This window comes from Elephas maximus, chromosome 2 (assembly GCF_024166365.1).
Source record: "Elephas maximus indicus isolate mEleMax1 chromosome 2, mEleMax1 primary haplotype, whole genome shotgun sequence".
NCBI classification, from domain to species: Eukaryota; Metazoa; Chordata; class Mammalia; order Proboscidea; family Elephantidae; genus Elephas; species Elephas maximus.
The window spans coordinates 123,183,989-123,209,935 of record NC_064820.1 but is presented as its reverse complement, the minus strand read 5'-3'; the positions used below and the strand labels follow the sequence as shown (position 1 = coordinate 123,209,935).

The window sequence follows — 25,947 nt, the reverse complement described above, 5'->3', positions numbered from 1 at the left end:
AGCCTTCTAAGTACAGCTGTCGGGTACCCAGTAAGCAGAGACTTCAGCAAGCACAGGATAAGAAACATGTACTTGGAAAACCTACCTTCATATACTTTATATTTTCTCATCCACAAGCTTTTATTTTGTAAATTCCATTTAAAAGTTTATTTTGTAAATTCCATTCTGTCTAACCTGGACTAAGAAGAAGAGGAAAGGGATTTTGTTTTGTTCATAAACGAACTAAAAATTAAGAAAAATGTGCTCTTAGGACCAAAGCACAGGGGTCTTAGTTGGGGAAAAAAGTAAACAAACTGTAAAGAGGTGAAGATTTTGGTTTGGGAAATCTGACTAGAGTTTCAAAGAAAATTTCAGGATATACAAAGATCACAAAACGGGTATATTACTCTAAGAAGAACATTTTCATCAAAAGATGAGCAATTAAAAAAAATAATCAAAACCAAACTAAATTCAATTCTTTAGTAGAAGATGGAAACCAAAATCCAACACACATGGCTTCATTTTGAAAGAAATGATGGCAAAAAGGAGAAATTGATGAGAAAGAAATTGCAAATTATCACACAGGAAGCCTGAAAGCTATTTTTAAAAACCTTAAAAGAAGCTCAAAATAAACTACCCCCATTGCCATTGAGTCAATTCCAACTCCTAGTGACCCTATAGGGCAGAGCAGAACAGCCCCATAGGGATTCCAAGGCTGTAAATCTTTACGGAGCAGACTGCCACATCTTTCTCCCACAGAGTGGCTGATGGGTTCAAACCTTTCGGTTAGCAGGTCAGTGCTTAACCACTGTGTCATCAGGGCTCCTTAAAATAAACTACAGAATATTAAAATCATCATTAAAATGAAAAGATTAACCCTTCATTTACTACATTTAAGAAAACAGGCCTTCAAAGTTTAGGAACTTAACCAAAGCTAAAGGATGAGGCAGTGAGAGACTGGAAGTAGAACCCAGATTTCTTACCCTTTCCTCTATACCAGGTTGTCTCTCAAATATGTACTGAGGAACTGTAATTATCAGGCACAAAGTAAAAATAGCCAAAAAACTAAATTGTAAAGTCTATGAAAAGGGTCGGCAAAAATGAGGGTGACCCTCAGTGAGGTGGACTGACATAACAGCTTCAACAACGGACTCAAACATACCAACGCTCATGAAGATGGCACAGGACCAGGCAACATTTCATTATGGTCACCATGATTTGGAGCTGACTCCATGGAAATTACCAACAACAACAACAATAAAGGCCATGAATTTAACGCTGAAGGGTGGAAAAAAATCTTTGCCCAAGAGTGATCACAAAACCGTTGAAATATTACTCAGGAACAAATTCTCATATAAGTGAAAAAAATTAGAGGATTGACAAGTATATTCAACGTAATTTAGTTCTTCATATTTTGCTGAGAAAACATACATATTCTTTCCTTTAGATTTTCCTAAGAAGACACACTTTCATACCTGTGAAAAGGAAGAAAGGTATTTGAAAATCATGAGGGTCATTAGATAAATATGGTTACTTAGTTTGCACAAAGATGAAAAGGTGAAAGAGGGAACTAGGATGTTTGATAAGAAGGTTTGGGAAACAGATATTGGGGACTGGATGAGCAGGTAGGGATGCCTTGCTTCCCTTAGCATCTCTTTCCTTTTCCCTCTTTCTCTCTCTCTCTGACTCAAGGTTCCCTAATCCTTCTTCTTTGTCCTGATAATTTCTTTCTTGCTCACCCCCTCCCTAGATGTCTGTCCATTCTGGGTCATACCTTAAGTGATCATGATACTGAACTGAAGCAGAGGTAGTCAATTCTAAAACAGACTGCTTTTCTAAGAGTCATTTCTAATGGTTATTTCTAAGTCAACTGTTTGGAACTCAAAATCACATAAATGATGTAGCTAAGAACTGTGCATTTATTAACAGGTCTTTTGTACTACAGGCCCACCCCTTATCTGCAATGCTGAAACCCAAAAAGCTATGAAAACTGTAAGTTTTTCTGTAAGTTTGCAACAACGTAATTTAGCAACAAAACCTGACCCAGCTGGCATGAGGGTATTTATAGTCTTAATTTATAATCTCTCTGTGAATATTCATACATTTTTCCAACAGAAATATTAATGTGATTAAAGGTGACACCAATACTTTATTAGGGGTACTGCATAATACACGGCAAATGCACCATAATCCTTTTCTAAAATCTGAATCTCAAAACATATTTGGCCCAGGTGTTTTTGAATAAAGGATTTTTATTTTCCAGTACAGTATTTTACCTACTAGACTATAATTTGAGCATGCTCAAGAACCTAACCACAATTACACATTCACTTAAGCTAAATCCCTCGTCTGGGTCACTAATCTAGCACCGGGCATTTACACGCAAGACACTCATTCTCAGTATTTTTCTGAGAAAACATACTTTAATCTCAGGATTTTCCTACTCATTCTTACTTGACATATACATAATGTGTGATGTGTGTGTGTAGGTGTGTAGTTTTATTTTCCCTCTTCTTAACCTAAAAACAGGTAAGCTGAAATTTTATATTTTTCCGTCCTCTATATCAGAAGGGACACATGGCAATGTCTAGAGGCACTGTCACAACTGGTATGGTAGATATTATCAGCTTCTAGTGGGTAGAAGCCACATATGCTAAACATCCTACAATGTAAATGACAGCCCACCAACAAAGAATTCTCCAGCTGCAGTGAAATGAATTACTTAATATGGCCCTTCCAGCCATAGTCTTTGTGACTTATACACAATGACTGAGTGGGACTATGCAAATAAGGTATACAGAACCTGTTGGCGATATGTGTGAACTTGGCTAGGCCATTATTCTCAATATTGTTTGGCTATCCTCCACTTCATGTGTTGTGGATTCTGACCTCTACATGTTGATGAGGCAGGACTGGTGTGGGGTGTGTTTTGGGCCCTTGGGTCACAGCATTGCAGGAGGGTGTGATTTAAGTCCCACCCTTACTCAAGTTATGCCCTTCCATGTGGTGTGGCCCGCCTCTAAGGTATATGCGTGGATGCCCTGGCAGGGCTCTCTCTCTGTGCCTCAGGATCCCATGATTGATTGACTTCTGCTTCTTGGGACTGGCGCCAGAGGTCTGCAATCTGACTTGCCAATTCTAGGATTCGCGGGCCTCTGCAGCCCCATGGGCTGGTGGCGTATTGTGACCTGATTGTCAACTTCTGCAACCTTGTGAGCTAGCAGCCTGTGGTCTGAACTTCTGGTTTGAGTTCATCAGCCCCTGCAGCCACATGGGTTGGGAGAGGCCTACTCCTGACCCACAGATTTGGGACCTGCCAGCCTCTACAACTGCATGAGCTATTTCCTGTACACAGGTTGTGAGTTCTGTGAGACGCTGCAGCAAATCAGCGAACCCAAAGATGGGAGGGAGGGTACTGAGAGGAAAGAAAGTAGTCGATGTTATAGATGATAGAGTAGTATAGCAGTCTGGAAAAGTTGCCCAATTGGGACATCTTTAACCTCTACCTCATAGGAACCAGCTTTGTGCTGATCTTATAAATTATTTGTTTACCAGACCAAACTGTAATAGTGACAATATTGAGAAACTCTGTTCTTTATCAATCTCACAATCTCTATTCCCAAAATGAAACAGCTCCACAGAATTTTAGAGTTCTTAAATTTGGATGGCTCAAATGACTTTTTCCCCTATTGGTCAGTGAAACACACACACACTACATAGTTTCTTCCTGCTCCATTTAACCATTTCTAATCATCAGATTCTTCACTTCTCGGTAGGAAAGAAAACAATAAGAATTTGATCTAAAGCTTATAATTACAGAGATAAGCTCTATAAATAACTGTACTTAGTATCATTTTTCCATTCATTCTTTAAAAAATAGGTACTTTATTTCTATTAAAAAAGAAAACATTTTTCTCAAGCAATCAACTTCAAGTTTTAAACTATTTTTTCTTACACGTTAAAACTTAGCTTTTTTTTTTTTTGCCGCAGGGCTAGGGAGCACAGGAGGAAGAGATGTCAACTGAGTACAGATCTGATAGTCTATCTACATGCAGGTAATTAACAATGTGAATCTAAAACAATAATAACTATTTAAGTGTAGTCAGAAACATTTTCCCTTTTTTTTGCAAATAATCTTTTCCTTTTTAAATAAAGAGAGTTATCAGCTTACCCTTTACTTTTAGAGACCAAACCAAGAGACTGACTCAATCGATGAATAAAGGCTCTTTCAGTACTGGTCAAAGAAGAAGGAAATTCCATTTCTATATGGAAAAAGACATAAAATCGTCAGTACCACTTCTGGATAGGCAACCTTCTTTCAAGGTGCTTCAATACACACATATATGCAAAATATGAAATAAAAAATCACAAGCATATAATCATATTTATTCTTACTAAATTTATGATATGTAGATATATTTTTTTTAGATATTAACTCAATAACTACTAAATGTCTACCAGAATTTTCATATTAATAAAATGTCATCTAAGTATTAGACCTAAATGTGATAAAGAACTCTGATGTTCATCAAACAGTACTCCTATTTGTGCTGCAATCTTGACTTGGTATAATGGCTAATGGACATATTTTACTACCTTAACTTAGTCCTCACTTGTTTAACAAAATGTTAACTTCCATCAACGATGAGGTATGCTCAACCATTATGAAAGCTCAACATCAAACTCAATTTGCTTTGCTTTTGAAACTTCAGAGAATTCATATTTCAATATTTCAGGCTGAATTTTGTAGTTATATATTGCTCAGGTTTTACATTTGTTTGATGTAAGTTCAGAATCACTCTGTTCAGGTCATTCTGTTTTGGACCATAAGCTTCCAGAGTTAGGGGGTCCTCTTTTTAACCCAGCGACTCAGGATGAACACTGAATATACATCGTACAGTTCACCACAGGTCGGCTGCTGGTTCTGCATTTGGTGACCCAAGACAAGCAGCTTTCTAACCTTAAGAGACACGGAAGATGCTTCACATGCCGCAACAGGTTTAACTTTTTTCAATGTTTATAACGCTCCTAGGATTTGAACAAAGCACCACATATTGCCAATGTATTTATGTTTGATTTCCTTCTATTCTTCTACTTTTATAGGTTAAACACGACTCTGATAAGACTACAATCTTTTACTTAAAAAAAAAAAAGATATCAAATACCAGTACCTAAAAGACAGTGGCTTAGCCTCTCCACGGAGAAAGAAATGCCTCTGTCACGGGTAACAACCTGACCTTTTCGCCTTCTGACGCCAGGCAAAGTGCCCCATAACCCTACCGATCCGAGGGACACTGTTCGGTCCTACACATCCCACCCGAGGGCGAGGACCGCGGTCCCAGCCCCCGGCCCGCCTCTGAGGCCGCAAGGAGTAGGAAGGTCGCCGGCTCACTCGGGTGGGTTAGGGTGTGCGGCCCAGGTCCTCTCTCCTTCTCTGAGGTGGAGGGGGCAGCCCGCTCACTCCGAAGGTCCGAGTTTGGGGGAACGCCAGCCGGCGGGGTCCCTGTCAGGAACCTCACCTCTCTGGTCCCCGTACCGGAATCGCTCCAGGGCGATATTGACTGCTATCTTCACCTCCTCGTCGATACGAATGTCCTTCAGCCCCCTGGCCCGGCCACCGCCCCCGAGGCCACACTGCGCTGGGCCGCCCCCTCCACCGCCGCTTCCGCCTCCACCGCCCCCGCCGGGAGCTGGGGGCCGCGGAGAGACGCTACTCGGCCTGGACATGGTCCTGAGGAGATGTTCTCCCCGCAGGAGAGCGGCCCAGACCTGAAGGCTGGCGGCCAATGCCGGGGCAGTGGTCCCCGAAGGCCACTGCTAGGACCTGACGGCTCGGCAGGTAGCCTGGGCTGTGTCGGGGTCACAGCAAAGCCCCTCAGTCACCAGAAAAGGCGAGGAAGCGCCCGCGCCACTAGAGCCTCAGCGAGCTCCAAAGCGCAGGCGTGGTGACGTCACCAGGGCCGCCGGCGCCCGTGACCTCAGCTGGGCGCCGCGCCGCGCCTCGCAACCGGTGCTCACCAAGCAGATACTTTATGTCTTCTCCCTCCTTTCTGTCACGAGTCTCGTTCGTTCTTTTATCGTCACTCATCATTTGGTTTCATCCTTTATTAATTCATTAAATAAACATGTATGGGCTCCCACTATATGCCTGCCACTATGCTTGTTGTTAAATGCAGTCAATCCGTTCCGACTCCTAACAGCCCTCTGTTCATGAACGAAACACTGCCTGGTCCTGTGCCATCCTCACAATCGTTATCCTTAACCCCACTGTTGTAGCCAGTGTGTCAATCCATTTCATTGAGCTTCTTCCTCTTTTGGCTGACCGTCTGCTTCACCAAGCATGATGTTCTTCTCCAGGGACTGATGCCTTCTAACGACATGTCCAAATACGTGAGACTAGTCTCGCCATAGTTGCTTATAGGGAGCGTTCTGTTTGTACTTCTTCCAAGACAGATTTATTCATTCTTTGGCAGCCTATTATTCTCCAATACCACAACTCAAAGGAATCAGTTCTTTGGTCTTCCTGATTCATCGTTTGGCTTTCACATGCATATGAGACGATTGAAAACGTCATGGCTTGGGTCAGGCACACATTAGTCTTCAAGGTGACATCATTGCTTTTCAACACTTTAATGAGATCTTTTGCAGCAGATTTGCCAAATGCGATGCATCTTTTGATTTTCTGACTGCTGCTTCCATGGGTGTTAATTGTGGATCCAAGTAAAATGAAACCCTTGACAACTTCAACCTTTTCTCCATTTAACATGATGTGGCTTTTTGGTCCAGTTGTGAGGATTTTTGTTTTCTTTATGTTGAGGTGTAATCCGTACTGAAAGCTGTGGGCTTTGATCTTCATCAGTAAGTGCTTCAAGTCCTCTTTCAGCAAGTAAGGTTGTCATCTGCATATCGCATGTTATTAATGAATCTTCCTCCAATCCTGATGCCACGTTCTTCTTCATATAATCCAGTTTCTCGGATTATTTGGTCAGCATACAGATTGAATAGGTATGGTACAAGGATACAACCTTGACACACACCTTTCCTGACTTTAAACCAAGCAGCATCCCCTTGTTCATTACAAACAACTGCCTATTGATCTATGTACAGGTTCCTTTGAGCACAATTAAATGTTATAGAATTTCCATTCTCTGCACTGTTATCCATGATTTGCTATGATCCACACAGTCAAATGCCTTTGCATAGTCAATAAAACACAGGCAAACATCTTTCTGGTATTCTCTGCTTTCAGCCAAGGTCCATCTGACATCAGCAATGATATCCCTGGTTCCGTGTCTTCTGAATCCAGCTTGAATTTCTGGCCATTCCCCGTAGATACACTGCTGCAGCCACTTTTGAATGATCTTCAGCAAAATTTTATTTGTGTGTGATATTAATGATATTGTTCAATAATTTCTGCTTTCGGTAGGATCACCTTTCTTGGGAATAGCCATAAATATGGGTCTTTTCCAGTCTGTTGGCCAGGTAACTGTCTTCCAAATTTCTTGTCCTAGAGGAGTGAGCACTTTCATGGCTGTATCCGTTTGTCAAAACACCTCAATTGGTATTCTGTCAATTTTGGAGCTTTGTTTTTCACCAATGCTTTCAGTGCAACTTGGACTTCTTCCTTCAGTACTATTGGTTCCTGATCACATGATACCTCCTGAAATGGTTGAATGTCAACCAATTCTTTTCGGTACACTGACTCTGTGTATTGCTAGTCCCTTGATATACTTTGGGGAACAAGATAGACAAGGTTCCTGGTCTCGTGGAATTTACATTCTAGTGTGTGTAGGGTTGCCAGATTTAGCAAATAAAAATACAGAATACCCAGTTAATTTGAATTTTAGGTAATAAGGAATACTTTTTTAGCACAAGAATCTCCTATGCAATATTTTGGGCATACATATACTAAAAAATTATTTGTTGTGTATCTGAAATTCAAATTTAGGTGGTCATCTATATTTTATCTGGCAACCCTAAGTGGGGAGGAGAGGCAACAAGTTTGGTAGATGATTAAATGGTAGTAATAAGTGCTATATAATGTGATGGAATGGGCCCCTTTAATTTGAAAGATCAGGGAAGGGTAAGAGAACTTTCTCTTGCTTATATACAATCCCACTAACATAAACCCAATCCTAGCCACCGTGGTTGCTTCCTATCATCCAATCTCCAGAGAGCAACCAAAGTGATCTTTTAAGTTCATAAACTAGTTAGGATTGCACCTCTACCACAGCCCTCCAATGGCTCCTCGTTGCAACTAGAACAGTCAATTCCATATTACGACCCTAAGTGATCGGACCTTGCCTACCTTCATGATCTTATCTCCCACCACTCTCACCCTCACTTTAAATCCTCAGATGTAATAATATTTTTCTGTCTCTTGAACACATCAAGTTTGTTACCTTCTGAGGAATTTATACTTGCATAGTTTCCTACTGCACAGAGCAATCTTCCAGAACTTCACATGGACATCTCTTTCTTATCATCTAAGGAAGGACCCCATCCTTTACCTAGATAACCTCTCTCACCTCAGTCTGTTATCATCTGCCACTGTTTGAAAATATTCATTCATTTATTATTTGCTATTATCACTAGGATATAAGCTCCTTAAGAGCAGAGACCTTGTATACCTTGTTTGCCATTATTTCATCCACACCTAGAAATATAGGAATGCTGTAAATATGTATTAGTTGGCCATATTTTAGAATCTAGAATTAGGATTGGTCATCTCTGCCCTCAGAAAACTTTAATCATAATCTCTGAACTCCTAATATCTTTTGTCTACTAATAGAAACAGTACTGAATGAGCAGGTCCTCCTCATGGCCCTGGCATGGTCACTGTGATCGTTTACATTGAGTGTCAAATTGGTTGGGCCATGAATCTGGGTGGTTTGGCAGTTATGATATAGTTTGTCATTCATATAATGATGTGATCACCTGCGTGATGAGATTTGATACAATGTGATCACCTCCATGATGGGATCTGCTGTGAGTAGCCAATCAGTCGAAAGGGAGTTTCTTTGGGAGTGTAAACTGCATCTAATATAAGTGGACTTTCTGGCAAGGCTCATGGGCTTTTGCTCGCACTGGATCGTGTGCTGGCTTCTTTTAATCTGACCTCTGGCTCTTGGGATTTGAGCTAGCAGTTTAACTACTGTCTTGCCTGCCCATCTTTGGATTCATCGGTCTTCACAGCCTATGAACCAAAGCCCTGCTGTCTGACTTGCCAATCCTGGTTTCCCCAGCCCCTGCAGCTACATGAATCAGGAGAAGCCTCCAGCCTGACCTGAATTCCAGCCTCTACAACTACGTGAGCCATTTCCTTAATATAAATGTCTCTATATTATTTTTTATATATGTATTTATGTGCTTTATTGGTTTTGCTTCTTTAGAGAACCCAGCCTAAGACAGTCTCCAATGAACTGGGTGAACATTTATTACTACCTTGATCTCAGTAGATCATAATTTCCTTAGCTATGCAATAATAAAACCCTCAATGGGGACATTGTCTTTATTTTCCCTAATCTCCATGTGGAGTAGTTCTATTAGTATATTTAAACCATATGAAGTACCGAGTTCTATAAAAAACCACGTGAAGTAGTTCTATTACCCATGACACAAATGAGGAAACTGAGACTAAAAGAGATTAAAAAATTGCCCCAACACCATGCTGTTGATAATTACTGGGGTAGGGATGGAAACTAGGCCAGCAAATCATGAAACCCATCTTCATTCTAGGACAAAACATAGAAAGTAGGTAATATCTAGATGCACCAAATGTGTTATGATAAAACTGAAAACATTTTGCATGGGGGTCAGACACATACTGCTATCAATCGCACACCATCTCCTCTTAGTTCCACCATTTATTGACCCCATCATTTATTAGCTTTGTGGCTTGAACTACCTAATTAGCCTCCCTGAGCTTCAATTTTCTCATCCTTAAATGGGTATATGTAAGACTAATTTTATAGCCTTGATGTGAATACAGCATATGTTAAGTACCTAGCTATCATTAGGTATTGAAATGCCTAAATGTTTGTATTCCTAGTGCCTAGCAATGGTATAGAATGTGTTTGAAATACACGAGAATAACGACTTGTCTAAAGCTACTTAGCAATAAGATACAATGTTTGTCAAATTCTACATTTTCTAATATTTTTATATGCCCATAGGAATTTCTAGGTGCTTAAAAGCAGAACACCGCAATTTTACTTTTTCCATGTGTTTCAGAGAAAAATTAAAAGGTAGGGGAGGTATAAAATATTTATAAAGGATTTCAAGTTATCTTTGTTTTTCCTATTTTATAGTTGTGTGGTCTAAAGCAAGGTATTTAACTATGCTATTATTTCCCCATGAGTAAAATGTATATGATAAAACACGTTCATCACAGTGTTATTATGGGGATTAATGTATATTAAATTACTTCATGCAGATAAAGTGCTTAGCAGAGTTCCAAGCTCATCCTTTACATTCAGTACTGGTTAAGATGCTTTGGCTTCAAGGAACAGAAAATCCAAGCAAAAGAGGCCCCAAATAGGGACATTTATCATCTTATATAACAAGAATGCACACAAATGTTTACAGCAGCTTTATATGTAATAGCCCAAAACTAGAAACAACCCAATGCCTTTCAACTGGTGAATGGTTAAACGAACTATGATATACCCATACCATGGAATATATTCAGAAATAACTGTTGTTAGTGCTATATACAGAACAAACTATTAATACATGCAACAACTTGGATGGATCTCAATGAAATTATTCTGAGAGAAAAAAAATCTCAAAATGTTACATACAATATGATTCCATTTATTCAACATTCTTGAAATGTCAGAATTATAGAGATGGAAAACAGATTAGTCGTTGCCAAGGGTTAGGGAAGAGGAGGAAAGGAGGGCAGTGACAATGACTAAAAAGGGTAACACAAGGGAGCCGTGTGGTGGAACTGTTTTGTATGAGATAAAGTGGCATAAATCTAAATACACACATGTAACATACACGTACATATACATACACAAATGAGTGCAGGTAAAACTGGTGAAATCCGTGTAAGGTTTGTGGATTGCATAGATACCAATTTTCTGGTTGCGATATTGTACTATAGTTACACTAGATGTTAACACTGGGGAAAACTGGGTCAAGGGAATACAGGATCGCTTTGTAATATTTTTACAATTGTCTGTGAATCAACAATTGTCTCAAAATTAAAAGTTTTAAAAAAACTGAATGAGGAAGATTTCCATGAGCTGATGTATTGATTAAATGACAAACAAAAACTGCAAAGCAATATTTATAGTATACTACTCTTTTTTTTTAATCTTCATGTAAGGAAGAAGGAGATTCAAAAACTAAATGCAACAAGGATTCCTGGACTGGAACCTGGACCAGAAAAAAGATAATAGCGGGAAAACTGGCAAAATTTGAATAAGGTGTATTCATTTCCTGATTTCATTTCCTGGTTATGTAAAATGTTTACATTCAAGGAAGCTGGATGAAGGGTATATGGGAGCTCTGTACTATTTTTGCAACTTTTCTGGAAGTCTAACATTGCTCCAAATTAAAAGCGTGTGTTGGTGTTTATTGGCTACATTTGATAAGTCACTACTTGAAAAAGATAAACTCAGGAAAGAATTTGGCTGTCTTGTAAGCAGAACTGAAAGAGAATAAAGAGTCTAGAAATTCAGAGTCTTTTAAGTTTAGAAAGTCAGCTGTTGCTAGGTTTTAAACAGTGAAAGACGAGATTTTGAAAGGCTTTGAGGAGCAAACAACCAATAAAACTTCTCAGTGAGCAAATGACCCAACCCTATAGAAAAGATCAGATTATACGTGTTTCTTCTTATTACTTATTGTTTCAGATAGCTTCAAGTTGGCCTCAAGTAAAGAAAAAGAGACGTGGGAGTACAGAACCAAAGATCTAAATCGGACTGAAAAATTATATTTAGAAATGAACTTTGACAGTGGTTGTGTACAAAACTGACTGGAATGGAGGTAAATAAGTCTGAAGCCTACAAAGTTAGGAGGAAAATATCTTTTCAACAAAATCTCAAGTCAGAATATAAAAATTTTTTGTTTATTGTTCTAGCAGTGAAACAACCTTCGCTGCCGCCCCCTCCAAGTTTGTTCCAGTGGGAAGCAGACCTTAGAAGTTGTGCAACCCCCAAGGAGGAAATTCTTTCCAATGCTGACTCTAAATGCGGTTAAGTAGGGTGATGGACAAGAAAGAGCCTACAGAGGGTGGAGCCAGGGAACATAAAGAAAAATAGGCAAAGATAGCCCTCCCAGAGAGCAGAATTAGGACCTAAACAAGGAATTTCTCCCATCTCCATGGTAGGGGGCATTCACAATATCTGTTCAGCAAGGTTCAACAATCACTATAGTCCAACGAGTACTGCTGTGTGCCTGCACTCCTGCTTTTCTAAAGGAGAGCTTTACTGAAGTTATCCTAGCCCCAGTCCCTCACTTTATATAGAGTAGGTGGGTGGAGGCATATAATAGTCTTTTTAGCACATAGGTCACCTGACCATGAGGTGACACACCTGGACTTAATGGAGAGGACTGTGTATCAAACACAGATCGTGAATGCAGTGACAGGACAGGATATTGGGTGGCACAGGTAGGATGTGTGTAAATAACCAGTGTTATCTGGTGACCTTCTGGCAACTGTGGCAAAGACTATTAATGCTTACCAATAAATGTTTCCCATCTCTTTCCTGGGTGACATGTTATTTCCCAACCCCCTTGCTGTTGAGTGGTACCATACGACTGAGTTCTGGCCATTGGAATGTGGATGAAACTGATGTACACCACTTACAGGCCTGATTCCTAAAACCTCTCTTGAAACCTCCATTCTCTGACCTCTCTGGTGTGCTAGAAGGCATTCCCAGTGCTGAGAAGGCATTAGACAGTGGTAAAGCTAGGACTTGGAAGGAGCTTTGTTCTCTAAAATACTGTGGTAAAGAGAGTCACCTCACCAATCTACGCTGGACTGACATGAGTAAGAAATAAACCATGGTTTTAGTAAGCCACTGAGATTTTTGGAGGTGTTCCTTACAACGGTGTTATGGATTGAGTTGTGTCCCTCCAAAATAAGTATCGACTTGCGTAGGCCATGATTCCCAGTATTGTGTGGTTGTCCACCATTTTATAATCTGTTGTGATTATCCCATGTGTTGTAAATCTAACCTCTATGTTAATGATGCAGGATTAGAGGCAGTAATGTTAATGAGGAAGGACTCAGTCTACAGGATTATGTTGTATCTTGAGTCAATCTCTTTTGAGATATAAAAAAGAGAAGCAAGCAAAGAGGATGGGGACATCATACAACCAAGAAAGAGGTACTAGGAGAAAAGTGCATCCTTTGGACCCAGGATCCCTGTGCTAAGAAACTCCTAGACCAGGGGAAGATTGATGACAAGGATCGTCCCCCAGAGCCAACAGAGAGAGAAAGCCTTCCCCTGAAGTTGGAACCCTGATTTCAGACTTCTAACCTCCTATACTGTGAGAGAGTAAATATCTGTTTGTTAAATCCATTCACTTGCGGTGTTTGTGTTATCAGAGCACTAGATAACTAAGACAAACAGTATGGTAGATTATTGCATTAACGGGCCCTGAAAAATCACACCTCCCTATATTCATACCCTTGTATAGTTCTCTCCCACCCTGACCATGTAACTTGGCCAAGGAACTTAGTTTGGCATAGGAACATCAACAAATATGACAGAAGCAGAGGCTTGGAAAGTATTTGCGCATTAGGGTTTACTTTTTCTTGCTGCTGGGAACTCTTCTTCTACTAAGTAAAGAAGCTTGAGCTAGCTTGCTGGAGGCATATGGCCCAACTGTCAGCCAGCATCAATTGCTAGATATATGATAGAAGCCCTTTTGGAAAATCTGGCCTCAAACAAGTTGCCAGATGACTGCAACCACACAAGTGACCACAGATAAGATCAGAAGAAGAACCTCCTAGCTGAATGGAACACAAATTGTTGACCCACAGACAATTTTAGCAAATAAAATAGATATTGTTTAAAGCAACTAAGGTTGGCATTGGGCTTGTTGCACAGCAATAGATAACTGATAAAAACAGATAGCTTGTGCTGACGAATATGTATAGATAGAGATAAGGCTGGTCTTGGCTGTAAGTAACTCGCCTCAGAGATCTAGCTGCCCCAGGTCTTACTCAGCTTTTTCAAGGAGCAAGGGAGGAGGGGGGAATCAATATATGATATATTTGATACGCCTGTAAACCACTCGTGGCATGCCAGCATACAAAGGCACAGCAGTAGGGAAACTGCTCTAGATGACTCTCTTCTCATATATAAAATTAGCCTGGTAGGGCAAGATACTCTTAAAACATAATCAATATGCTTTTATTGTTGCTGTTACTGATATTTAATTCCATCCTTTGCCGCCTTAACACCTCTACTTTGCCACCTCTCCACCCTTTCTCCCTTGTTCAGTTATATCATTTAGAACCCATTGTCTCAGGAAAGGAAGATTGTCTTCAATCGATTTTGGTTCCCTAGAAGCAGCACCTGAGACAGGGATTCTTGTTCAAGTAATTATATGGGCATGTGCTTTCAGGAGAAGAGGAGTGAAGGAAGAAGGATTGGGGCAGAGAAAAACTAAGCAATAATGGTCTCTCAGTGGAAACCAACATTAGTTTGATTCTACAAGAAACCTCTGGAACATAAATTGCACCACAGAGGTGGCTCCATATTGAAGAAAGTTCTGAAGTTTTGTATCCCCAGTCAAAGTAAGTTACATGAACAAGGGCTAAGTCAGTGTGGAAGGATTGGAGGGATTGGGAGTTGCTTTCCAAATGAGACAGTATCCTTTGGTGGAGAGCAATTCCCTGGAGAAGGGGACAGCTTTGAGCTATCAGCCAATACTTTGTTATGGATTGAATTGTGTCCTCCAAAAATGTGTGTCAACTTGGGTAGGCCATGCTTCCCAGTATTGTGTGGTTGTCCTCCATTCTGTGATCTAATATGATTATAGTTTAAGTGTTGTAAACTCTAACCTCTATGATGTTAATGAGGCAGGGTTAGAAATAGTTATGTTAATGAGGCATAATTATAGGCAGTTATGTTATTAAGGCAGGACTCAATCTACAGGATTAGGTTGTATCTTCAGCCAGTCTCTTTTGAGGTATAAAAGAGAGAAGGCAGCAGAGAAGAGGTGGACCTAATGCCGCCAAGAAAGAAACACCAGGAATGGAGCATGTCTTTTGGACCCGGGGTCCCTGCACTGAAAAGCTCTTAGACCATGAGAAGAATGATGACAAGGACCTTCCCACAGAGGCTACAGAGAGAGAAAGCCTTCCCCTGAAGCTGGCACCCTGAATTTGGTCTTCTAGCCTCCTAGACTGTGAGGGAATAAATCTCGTGTTTGTTAAAGCCACTTGTGGTATTTCTGCTATAGCAGCACTAGATGGCTGAGGCACACTTATAGCAGCTCTGGGCTGGAACATTACAGGAATTTGAGTAAGGCACCAAACAGTTCTCCTACAAATATGTTCACAGAAAACAGAGGAAAAAAGACCCCTTTTTGACATTTCAGTTTCAAAAGCCTAGGATATGGGAGAAACAGAAATAACGTAGTACAATAGATTTGGGAGAAAATCAAAGTCAAGGCAAGACTTCTCACTACAAAGATTAGAAAATAATTTTTCATAATTGAGGGAGGAAGAAGTCATGTACTTACATGCCCGTGAGTCACTAAAAATGATCCTGAGTCCTGCTCCTCAATTTCCTACAGGGAAACAAAACAAAAGTCTCAGGTGGTTTGGGAGATGCTAGAACATATGATTTATGCTGCCTTGCCAGGTGGAGGCCTAGAGAGGCAGGTCAGGAAAGAACAGCGACATAGTGTGTCTAGGCAGGTGGGGTTCAGTGGGGCTCTCTGTGATACATAAAAAAAAAAAAAAAAAAAATTTTTTTTTTTTTTATGTAATCTATAGTAGCAGAATAATTCCTGGTGCCAAAGAGAGGTCCAGAAAGGGCAGAGAGATAAACCAGACCTGAAGGAGTTTTGCAGGTGGAAGTAAGCCATGAACGACTCAGCAGTGACCTATATTGCTTTATGACCAAAGATCAGAACCCCCTTCCCATACCTCTTGATGCATCAACACTCCACAGGAGCTCTAGAACTGAGATGTGAGCCTGGAGGAAGGACTAGGTGACCCCTGAATTAATTGAGATTAAGTTAAGTGCATATAAATTAAGTCCTGCGCATCTGAATCTGTGGAATGAAATTCGTCCCTACTACCTGAAGTTTGGAGCCCTGGTGGCTGCCTATCCATCTATGTGTTCATCCATCCATCCATCCATCTATACACATACACACACACACACACACACACAGGCACACACACGTCCAAAAATGCATATTTTGCTAATCTCTGTGCAGTATATGTATCTACCTATGTAATCAGTTTAAAATGTGTATTAATAGGTTAGCCACAAGGTGGTACTAGAAAGCTATTTTGCTTTTGTCTTGGGTCATGAATGTCATTGATTTTAACTTACAACTTCTGTGAACTATTGCAGTAACAGCAGGAATCATACTAAAATTGAGATGACAGCTATTGGGGTCATGTGAGGTATTGCCTATATTTAAAAATCGTAAAAATAGACTCCCTCTGGGAGATGGTATACACTAGTTTATATTCTTCCTGTTTTTCTTATTCACTATAGTGTTATAGAATATCCCAATCATCATGTAAAACATCAAACACTAATATAACCAGCACCCATACAGAAAAATATAAATAGACATGGTCTCCTAGGTCTTTGTCATGGATTGAATTGTGTCTGCCCAAAATATGTGTTATCACTTTGGCTAGGCCATGATTCCCAGTATTGTGTGATTGTTCACCATTTTGTCATCTGATACGATTTTACTATGGGTTGGTTTTTTTAAATTTTTTTTTATGGGTTGTAAATCCTGCCTCTATGATGTTAATGAGTGGGGATAGACAGCAGTTACATTAATGAGGCAGGACTTAATCTACAAGATTGGGTTGTATCTTGAGCCAGTTTCTTCTGGGATATAAAAGAGAGAAGTGAGCAGGAAGACAGGGAGGCCTCCTATCACCAGGAAAGCAATGCTGGGAGCAAAACATGTCCTTTGGCCCTGGGGCTCCTGTGCAGAGAAGCTCCTAGTCCAGGGGAAGATTGATGAGAAGGAACTTCACCCTGGATTGACAGACAAAGTCTTGCCCTGGAGCTGATGGCCTCAATTTGGACTCCTAACCTACTAGGCTGTGAGAAAATAAATTTCTCTTTGTTAAAGCCACTTGTCGTATTTCTGTTATAGCAGCACTAGATAACTAAGACAGTCTTAGAGTTTAAAATTTTAAATGGGTATTTATAAAGACTGTGCTTCAAAATATTTAGAATACCCTTAAAATTATCTCCCAAACACTAAATCTCAGCCCCCAAAATGTGAATGTGATAGGTCAGTAAATACAGTGTATATTTTTAGAGCACTTGTGATCTCATGCTGAACATGACTAAGGAGAGAAGAAAAACTACTTAAGACTTGACAGGTTTATTTTTGCTGTTGTTTTATTTTTTTAAGGAGATGGAATTTTAAAAAGATGCATAGTAAGAAGAGGTTTGGAGAAGCTCACATAGAACTTTCTAAGCAAGGTGGATGGTATATAAGAGAAGGTACCATGTCACAACCCTGAAAACCACTCAAAGGGAGCATAGAAAAGCAGGTCGAAAGGCTCAAGCAAGAAAGCAGTGGCACTAGGTCATCATTGTGAGTCTCAACTATGGTCTGACGGCAGAGGAAATTTGCCTTACTGGGAGGTGAAGCAGCTATGCGTTTTTGATGATGGGGATGATGTAAATATGTCAGCAGGCTTATGTCCTTGTAGAATTGTAAGGAAATGAGGCTGTTAGAATTCCAGTTAAGGGTAGGCTCACTCCTGACAACTTCTCCTGCTAGAGGTGAGAAATGGAACCGGTCAGCTTTCTTGGCCCAACCTGGGCACTACCTTGAACTGAGAAGGGGAGTAGGAGGAACAGAAATAAAACGCATTCTCCCCTGATCACCCTAAGTGTGATGAATAGAAGATGAGCAAAATAGAGAGGAATAAAAGAAATGCCTCAAGCCATTCTTGATTTAAAAAAAAGAAATCAAGGCTAAGAGTGTCAGGGTAATTGTTCTTGCTTACCGTACCAGATATACACTCTCTTTGTACTGTAGCCCAGAAAAACATATAAATACACAAAATGAAAAAGTTTTAAGAAACAATGTCTAAGCCTGCTATGTAAAAAGGAGCCCTGATGGTACAATGGTTAAGCACTTGGCTACTAACCAGAAGGTCAGTGACTCAAACTCACCATCAGCTCCATGGGAGAAAAGACCTGGCAATCCACTGTCGTACAGATTACAGCCTAGGAAAACCTATGGGCAGTTCTTTTCTGTCTTATAAGGTCGCTATGAGTTGGAATCAACTTGACAGCATATAACAACAACATTTTGTAAGATAAATTTAAATATTGTCTATTTTATAATTGTATAAAAAGCTGGTCACTACCCACTAAAACGATTTTACGATCCACTAATGTGTTGCAACCTGCAGTTTGAAAATCACTGCCTAAGACCTTTACATCTGCGGTTGGAATGAAGCCTTGTCTTCAGGCTCCTGACCTCACCATTTCTTTCACTGAGGATCAGATCAGCTGATCCTTGGCAGAAGGTAGTTGCTCAGCTTAAATTCAGGATTCCTAGGTTCTTTACAAGGAACCCTGGTGGTGCAATGGTTAAAGTGATCGACTGCTAACCAAAAGGTTGGCAGTTCGTAAACCACCAGCCACTTTTCGGGAGAAGGATGTGGCAGTCTGCTTCCTTACAGATTTACAGCCTTGGAGACCCTGTGGAGTCTCTGTGGTTGGAATTGACTCAACAGCAGTGGGCTTGGTTTGGTCTAGGCTCTCTACAAGAGGTGGTATTAGTTAGGGATTATTTAAAGTCAAGTGATATTGAGCACCTGGTTCCTCTTCACAGCCAGCCAACCCACCATAGCTGAGGTGTAGATGGCTGGAGAGCCAGTCATCATCTGAGGTAATGGGAGACTGACGAAAGTATATAAGCATATACACGCTAATCCTACCCCAAGTATTCCCTATTGTGTTTGCCATACTCTTCAGCTTCAAGAAGAAATGCAAGCCCCTTGACTATGGGAGGTGATGTTGTACAAAAAAAAAAAAAAGGCCCAGTCTCCAGAGATTTAAATCTAACTACTATACAGGTACCCTCCTATATCTGAACTCAGAAAAAAGAATAGAAAACATTTAAAAATAGAAAGTCTGATGATACTGGCAATCCAACAATAAAGGCTCTAAAAAGATCATGATGTATAGCCTGACCCAGTACTGTAATAAAAATAACAGCTAAGTTTCATTGAGCTCTTCTTAATGAGCCAAATGCTTTGCTTCTCATGCACTATCTCCTGGAATTTTCACAATATCCCTATGAAGTGAGTAACACTATACACCCATTTTGCAGATAAAGAAGCTGAAAACTCTGACAGGTTAAGTAATTTGTCGAAGATCACCTGGGAAGTAATTAGCATAGACATGATTTGAACTCAAGCTCTTTGACTTTGTGTGGACCCAAAGATGAAACACCTAATCTCCCTTCAAGAAAGGATTTGTTTCCTAGCTGCTAGGAGTGCTTCCAGCTGGCAGCCTTCGGCTGTCAACACTTTCAGCTACAGAAAGTCACCTCACCCAAGGTTACAACTTTCCTGGGACAGTCTTCAACCAATGACAGATTCAAGCAGAGATATAAAGGCCCACCCATTTCAATTCAGTATAGGACAATCTGATGGACCATGTGATAGGCAGAGTAATTGCCCCCCAAAGATGCCCCATAGGGTTTCCAAGGCTGGTGGATTCAAACTGCCAACATTTTGGTTAGTAGAAAAGCTCTTAACCACTATGCCACCAGGGCTCCTCTTAATCCTTAGAATCTATAAATATGTTATCTTACATGGCAAAAGGAATTAAGGTTGAAGATAGAATTAAGATTGAATTTAAAATCGGGAGATTATTCCAGGATTATATGGATGGGCCCAGTGTAATCACCCAAAACAAAACAAAACTGACTCATAGTGACCCTATAGGACAGAGTAGAAGTACCCCATAGAGTTTCCAAGGCTGTAATCTTTATGCAACATCATGATAAACAGAAAACAGTGAAGTTGTCAGGGATTTCATTTTATTTGGATCCACAATCAATGTCATGGAAGCAGCAGTCAAGAAATCAAACAACCCAGTACATTGGGCAAATCTGCTGAAAAAGATGTCACTTTGAGGACTAAGGTGTGTCTGACCCAAGTCATGATGTTTTCAATTGCCTTATATGTATGCGAAAGCTGGATAAAGAATAAGAAAGACTGAGGAAGAACTGATGCCTTTGAGTTATGATGTTGGCAAAGAATATTGAATATACCATGAACTGCCAGAAGAACAAACAAATCTGCCTTGGAAGAAGTACGGACAGAAAGCTCCTTAGAAGCAAGGGATGGCGAGACTACATCTCACATACTTTGGACCTGTTATCAGGAGGGAGCACTCGCTGGAGAAGAACATCATGCTTGGTAAAACAGAGGGTCGGCAACAAAGAGGAAGACCTTTAAGGAGATGGTTGACAGTGGCTGCAACAGTGGGCTCAAGCATAGCAACAATCTTGAGGATAGTGCAGGACTGGGCAGTGTTTTGTTCTGTTGTACATAGGGTTGCTACGAGTCGAAACTAACTCTACAGCACCTAACAACAACAATAGTCTTTGCAGAAGCAGACTTCCACATCTTTCTCCCGTGAAATGGCTGGTGGATTTGAACAGCTGACCTTTTGCTTAGCAGCTGAGTGCTTAACCACTACATCACCAGGGCTCCTTAGTGTAATCATAAGGTCCTTTAAAGTTTAAGAAGGAGGTAGAAGAGTAGGTCAGATCAGAAACAGATTTGAAGGTGCTGCGCAGCTGGCTTTGAGTATGAGTTAAGGAATACAGGCTACCTCTAGAAGCTGGAAAAGACAAGAAAACAGGTTGTCCACTAGAGCCTCCGGAATAAACATAGCCATGTCAGAACCTTGAATTTAGCCCAGTGAGATCCATTTTGGACTTCTGATCTCCAGAACTGTATGTAAGATAGTAAATTTGCATTGTTTTAAGCCACTAAATTTTTGGTAATTTGTTACAGCAGCAATAAGAAATTGTTATAAGCCAAGATTTGCTCAAGAACTCCCCATGAGGTTAGCCAAGGCTGCCCTCAGGCTTGCACCACAGCATGACCCTGCCCAAACCTGCTTCCTACACCTCCTTTAATACATGTTGATCCTAAGGGCCAAAAAAACAAAACAAACTCGTTGCCATCCAGTCGATTAGGACAGAGTAGAACTGCCCCATAGGGTTTCCAAGGTGCAACTGGTGAATTCAAATGGCCAACCTTTCGGATAGCAGCTGAGCTCTTAACCACTGTGCCACGAGTGCTCCTGATCTTAAGGGCACTCCCTATTAAACGCCCTGCATGTTGATAATATACGCAATCCAACTGTAAAGGCTTAGAGTCTACTTCCTAGAGAGCCCCACCTGTGACAGATTATAAAAACGCATGATGACGTCTTATAAATATATAAAGCTTATAATTAGTAGCCCCTTTTTCCTCTGCTTATAGATATAGAAGGAGCCCTGGTGGCAAAACAGTTAAGTGTGGGGCTACTAACCGAAAGGGTAGGTGGTTCAAACCCACCAAGCTGCTCTTCGGGAGAAAGACCTGCCAATCTGCTTTTGTAAGGATTACAGCCAAGAAAACCCTACGGGGCAGTTCTACTCTGTCATATACGGTTGCTGCGAGTTAAAATCGACTTGATGACACACAACAACTGCCTCTTTTCAGTGTTATTGAAAAAGTATAATGCCTAACATATACATAACACTGGCCCTGATATTAAGACCAAAAACAAAAAGGAAATCAAATCCACTGCTGTCGAGTCGATTCCAACTCATAACGACCCTATAGGACAGAATAGAACTGCCCCATAGAGTTTCCAAGGAGCACGAGGCGGATTTGAACTGCCAACCTCTCGGTTAGCAGCCACAGCACTTAACCACTACATCACCAGAGTTTCCAACATTAAGAGAATACGAAGTAAATATAAAGAACATGGGTTTGATAGGTAGATACAAGTTCAAGCTTACCTCCTTCATTTGGGCATATTACTTAACCTTTTTGGATCTAATTACACTCACCCACCACCCCCCACACGATAAATAGGAATACTAAATACCTACCCCCACCAAATGGAGCCCTGGGGCAGTGGTTAAGTGCTCAGCTGCTAACCAAAAGGTCAGCCGTTCGACCCACCAGCCCACTCCATGAGAGAAAGATGTGGCAGCTTGCTTCTGTAAAGATTTAAAAAAAAAAAAAAAAACAGACTTGAAAATCCTATAGAACAGTTCTGCTCCGTGCTATTGGGTTGCTATGGGTCGAAATTGATCCCATGGCAACAAGTTTGGTGGGTTTTTTTGGATAACATTAAGTAAGGTAATATATGTAAGTATGATTACTGATTTGTGATAAGGCTCAATAAAAGTTAGTCTAGCTACCTCAACTCTGCCTCACTATTTTCCCTCAGGAGTTTACAACATCATTTAATAATAAATAATTCATGCTGGAGGTGACGGGGGTGAGAATCATCACTAAACTACCTGACTGTGCTCTCAAAATGTGTGCCTCAGGTTAAGAGAGCTCTGGAAGATCAAATGTTACCTGGAATGGTGAAGGAAGACTTCCTGAAGGATACAGGAACTAAGCAAGGCTCATAAAAACCCTACAGAGAAAGACTGGCAGAGGGCATCACAGAAACCCTCACTCCAACCTTAGCATGTGGTCCAAAAAATAGTTCTACTAAACCAAGAATTTGGCTAAAGCACCAGATAATCAGTTTAAGAGCAGCACTGCAGTTGTTTTATTTGTTTTTAAGGGGTAACTTTAGACATATAGGACGATATATCTTAGAATACGTACAGTGTAATTTGAAACCCCCCGCACATTTGTCAATCTGTCCTACGTGGGGGCTTGGGTGTTGCTGTGATGCTGGACGGTATGCCACTGGTATTCAAATATCAGGAGGGTCACCCATGGCAGGCAGGTTTCAGCTGAGTTTCCAGACTAAGATCAACAAGGAAGAGGGACCTGGTGGCCAACTTCTGAAAGAATTAGCCAGTGAAAAACTTATGAATAGCAGCAGAACATTGTCTCATATAGTGCCAAAAAATGAGCCCCTCAGGTTGGAAGGCACTCTAAATGCAACTGGGGAAGACCTGCCTTCCTCCAAGTAGAGTCAGCCTTAATGATGTGGTTGGAGACAAGCTTTTGGGACCTTCTTTTGCCGATGTGGCATGACTCAAAATGAGAAGAAACAGCTGCAAACATCCATTGATGATCGAAACGTGGAATGTATGATTCTAGGAAAATTGGAAATCATCAAAAATGAAATGGAACACCTAAACATCGATATCCTAGGCATTAGTGAGCTGAAATGGGCCAGTACTGGCCATTTTAAATCAGACAATCACGTGGTCTACTATGCTGGGAATGACAACTCAAAGAGGAATGGCGTTGCATTCATCCTCAAAAAGAACATTTCAAGATCCATCCTGAAGTACAATGTTGTCAGTGATAGGATAATACCCATACACCTGCAAGGTTATTGTTGTTGGTAGGTGCTGTTGAGTCAGTTCTGACTCATAGCGACCCTATGCACAACAGAACGAAACGCTGCCCGGTCCTGCACCATCCTTACAATCGTTGTTATGCTTGAGCTCATTGTTGCAGCCACTGAGTCAATCCTCCTTGTTGAGGGGCTTCCTCTTTTCCGCTGACCCTGTACTCTGCCAAGCATGATTTCCTTCTCTAAGGGACTGACCCCTCCTGACAACACGTCCAAAGTATGTAAGACAGTCTCTCCTTCCTTGCCTCTAAGGAGCATTCTGGCTGCACTTCTCCCAAGACAGATTTGTTCGTTCTTTTGGCAGTCCATGGTGTACTCAATATTCTTCACCAACACCACAATTCAAAGGCGTCAGCTCTTCTTTGGTCTTCCTTATTCATTGTCCAGCTTTCACACCCACATGATGCGATTGAAAATACCATGGCTTGGGTCAGGCGCACCTTAGTCTTCAGGGTGACATTTTTGCTCTTCAACACTTTGAAGAGGTCCTTTGCAGCAACACCTGCAAGGAAGACCAGTTAATACAACTATTATTCAAATTTATGCACCAGCCACTGAGGCCAAATATGAAGAAATTGAAGATTTTTACCAACTTCTTCAGTCTTAAATTAACCGAACACGCAATCAGGATGCATTGATAATTACTGTTGACTGAAATTCGAAAGTTGGAAACAAAGAAGGATTGGTAGTCGGAAAACATGGCCTTGATGATAGAAATGGTGCCAAAGATTGCATTACAGGATTTTACAGGACCAGTGACTTCTTCATTGCAAATACCTTTTTTCAACAACATAAATAGTGACGATACACACGGACCTTGCCAGATAGAATACACAGGAATCAAATTGACTACATATGTGGAAAAACACAATGGAAAAGCTCAGTATCATCAGTCAGAACAAGGCCGGGGGCAGACTGCGAAACAGATAATTAATTGCTCCCATGCATGTTCAAGTTGAAGTCGAAGAAAATTAGAACAAGTCCATGAGAGCCAAAATACGACCTTGAGTATATCTGCCCTGAATGTAGAGACAATCTCAAGAATAAATTTCACGAGCTGAACACTAATGACCGAAGGCCAGAGGAGTTGTAGAATGACATTAAGGACATCATATATGACAAAAGCAAGAATCATTAAAAATTCAGGAAAGAAAGAAAAGACCAAAATGGATGTCAAAAGAGATTCTGAAATTTGCTCTTGAAATTCGAGTAGTTAAAGTGAAAGGAAGAATGATGAAGTAAAAGAGCTGAGCAGAAGATTTCAAAGGGTAGCTGGAGAAGACAAAGTAAAGTATTATAATGACATGTGCAAAGACCTGGAGATAAAAAAACAAACAAACAAACAAGAGGGACAAACATGCTCAGCGTTTCTCAAGCTGAAAGAACTGAAGAAAAAATTCAAGCCTCCATTTGCAATACTGAAGAACTCTACAGGGAAAATATTAAACAACACAGGAAGCATCAAAAGAAGATGGAAGGAATACACAGTCACACTATACCAAAAAGAATTGTTCGATGTTCAACCATTTCAGGAGGTAGCATATGATCAGAAACCAATGGTACTGAAGTAAGAAGTTCAAGCTGTACTCAAGGCATTGGCGAAAAACAAGGCTCCAGGAATTGATGGAATGCCAGTTGAGATTGGTTTCAACAAACAGATGCAGCCATTAAAGTGCTCACTCCTCTATGCCAAGAAATTTGGAAGATAACTGCTGGCCAACAACTAAAAGAGATCCATATTTATGCCTATTCCCAAGAAAGGCGATCCCACCAAAAGTGGAAATTATGGAACAATATCATTAATATCACACACAAGTAAAATTTTGCTGAAGATCATCTGAAAGCAGCTGCAGCAGTATACTAGACAGCGAATTACCAAAAATTCAAGCCGGATTCAGAAAAGGAAGTGGAACCAGGGATATCATTGCCATGTCAGATGGATCCTGGCTGAAAGCAGAGAATACTAGAAAAAATGTTTACCTGTGTTTCATTGATTATGCAATGGCATTTGACTGTGTGAATCATAACAAGTTATGGTAACATTTCGAAGAATGGGAATTCCAGAACACTTAATTGTGCTCATGAGGAACCTGTACGTAGATCAAGATGCAGTCGTTCAAATAAAACAAGGGAACACTGCATGGTTTAAAGTCAGGAAAGGTGTGTGTCAGGGCTGTACCATTTCACCATACTTATTAAATCTGTATGC

The 25,947-nt window shown here is 40.6% G+C and overlaps 1 protein-coding gene across 5 annotated transcripts in view; it reads right to left on the bottom strand.

Annotated features, from left to right (window-relative positions):
* The window catches only part of YTHDC2 (YTH N6-methyladenosine RNA binding protein C2), a 68,238-nt gene extending 62,319 nt beyond the window's left edge, over positions 1-5,919 (bottom strand). For 2 of the 5 annotated variants that reach the window (XM_049872346.1, XM_049872354.1), the window contains exons 1-2: positions 5,499-5,919; positions 4,151-4,241 (exon numbers count right to left, since the gene is read on the bottom strand). In XM_049872346.1, coding sequence (XP_049728303.1) covers positions 4,151-4,241; positions 5,499-5,706 — 299 coding nt within the window. In that variant the 5' untranslated portion in view covers positions 5,707-5,919. Of the gene's footprint in view, positions 1-4,150; positions 4,242-5,150 lie in introns of those variants that run through there. The other 3 variants (XM_049872362.1, XM_049872372.1, XM_049872379.1) reach the window with 3 other exon arrangements.
* Between the last annotated feature and the right edge of the window lie 20,028 nt (positions 5,920-25,947).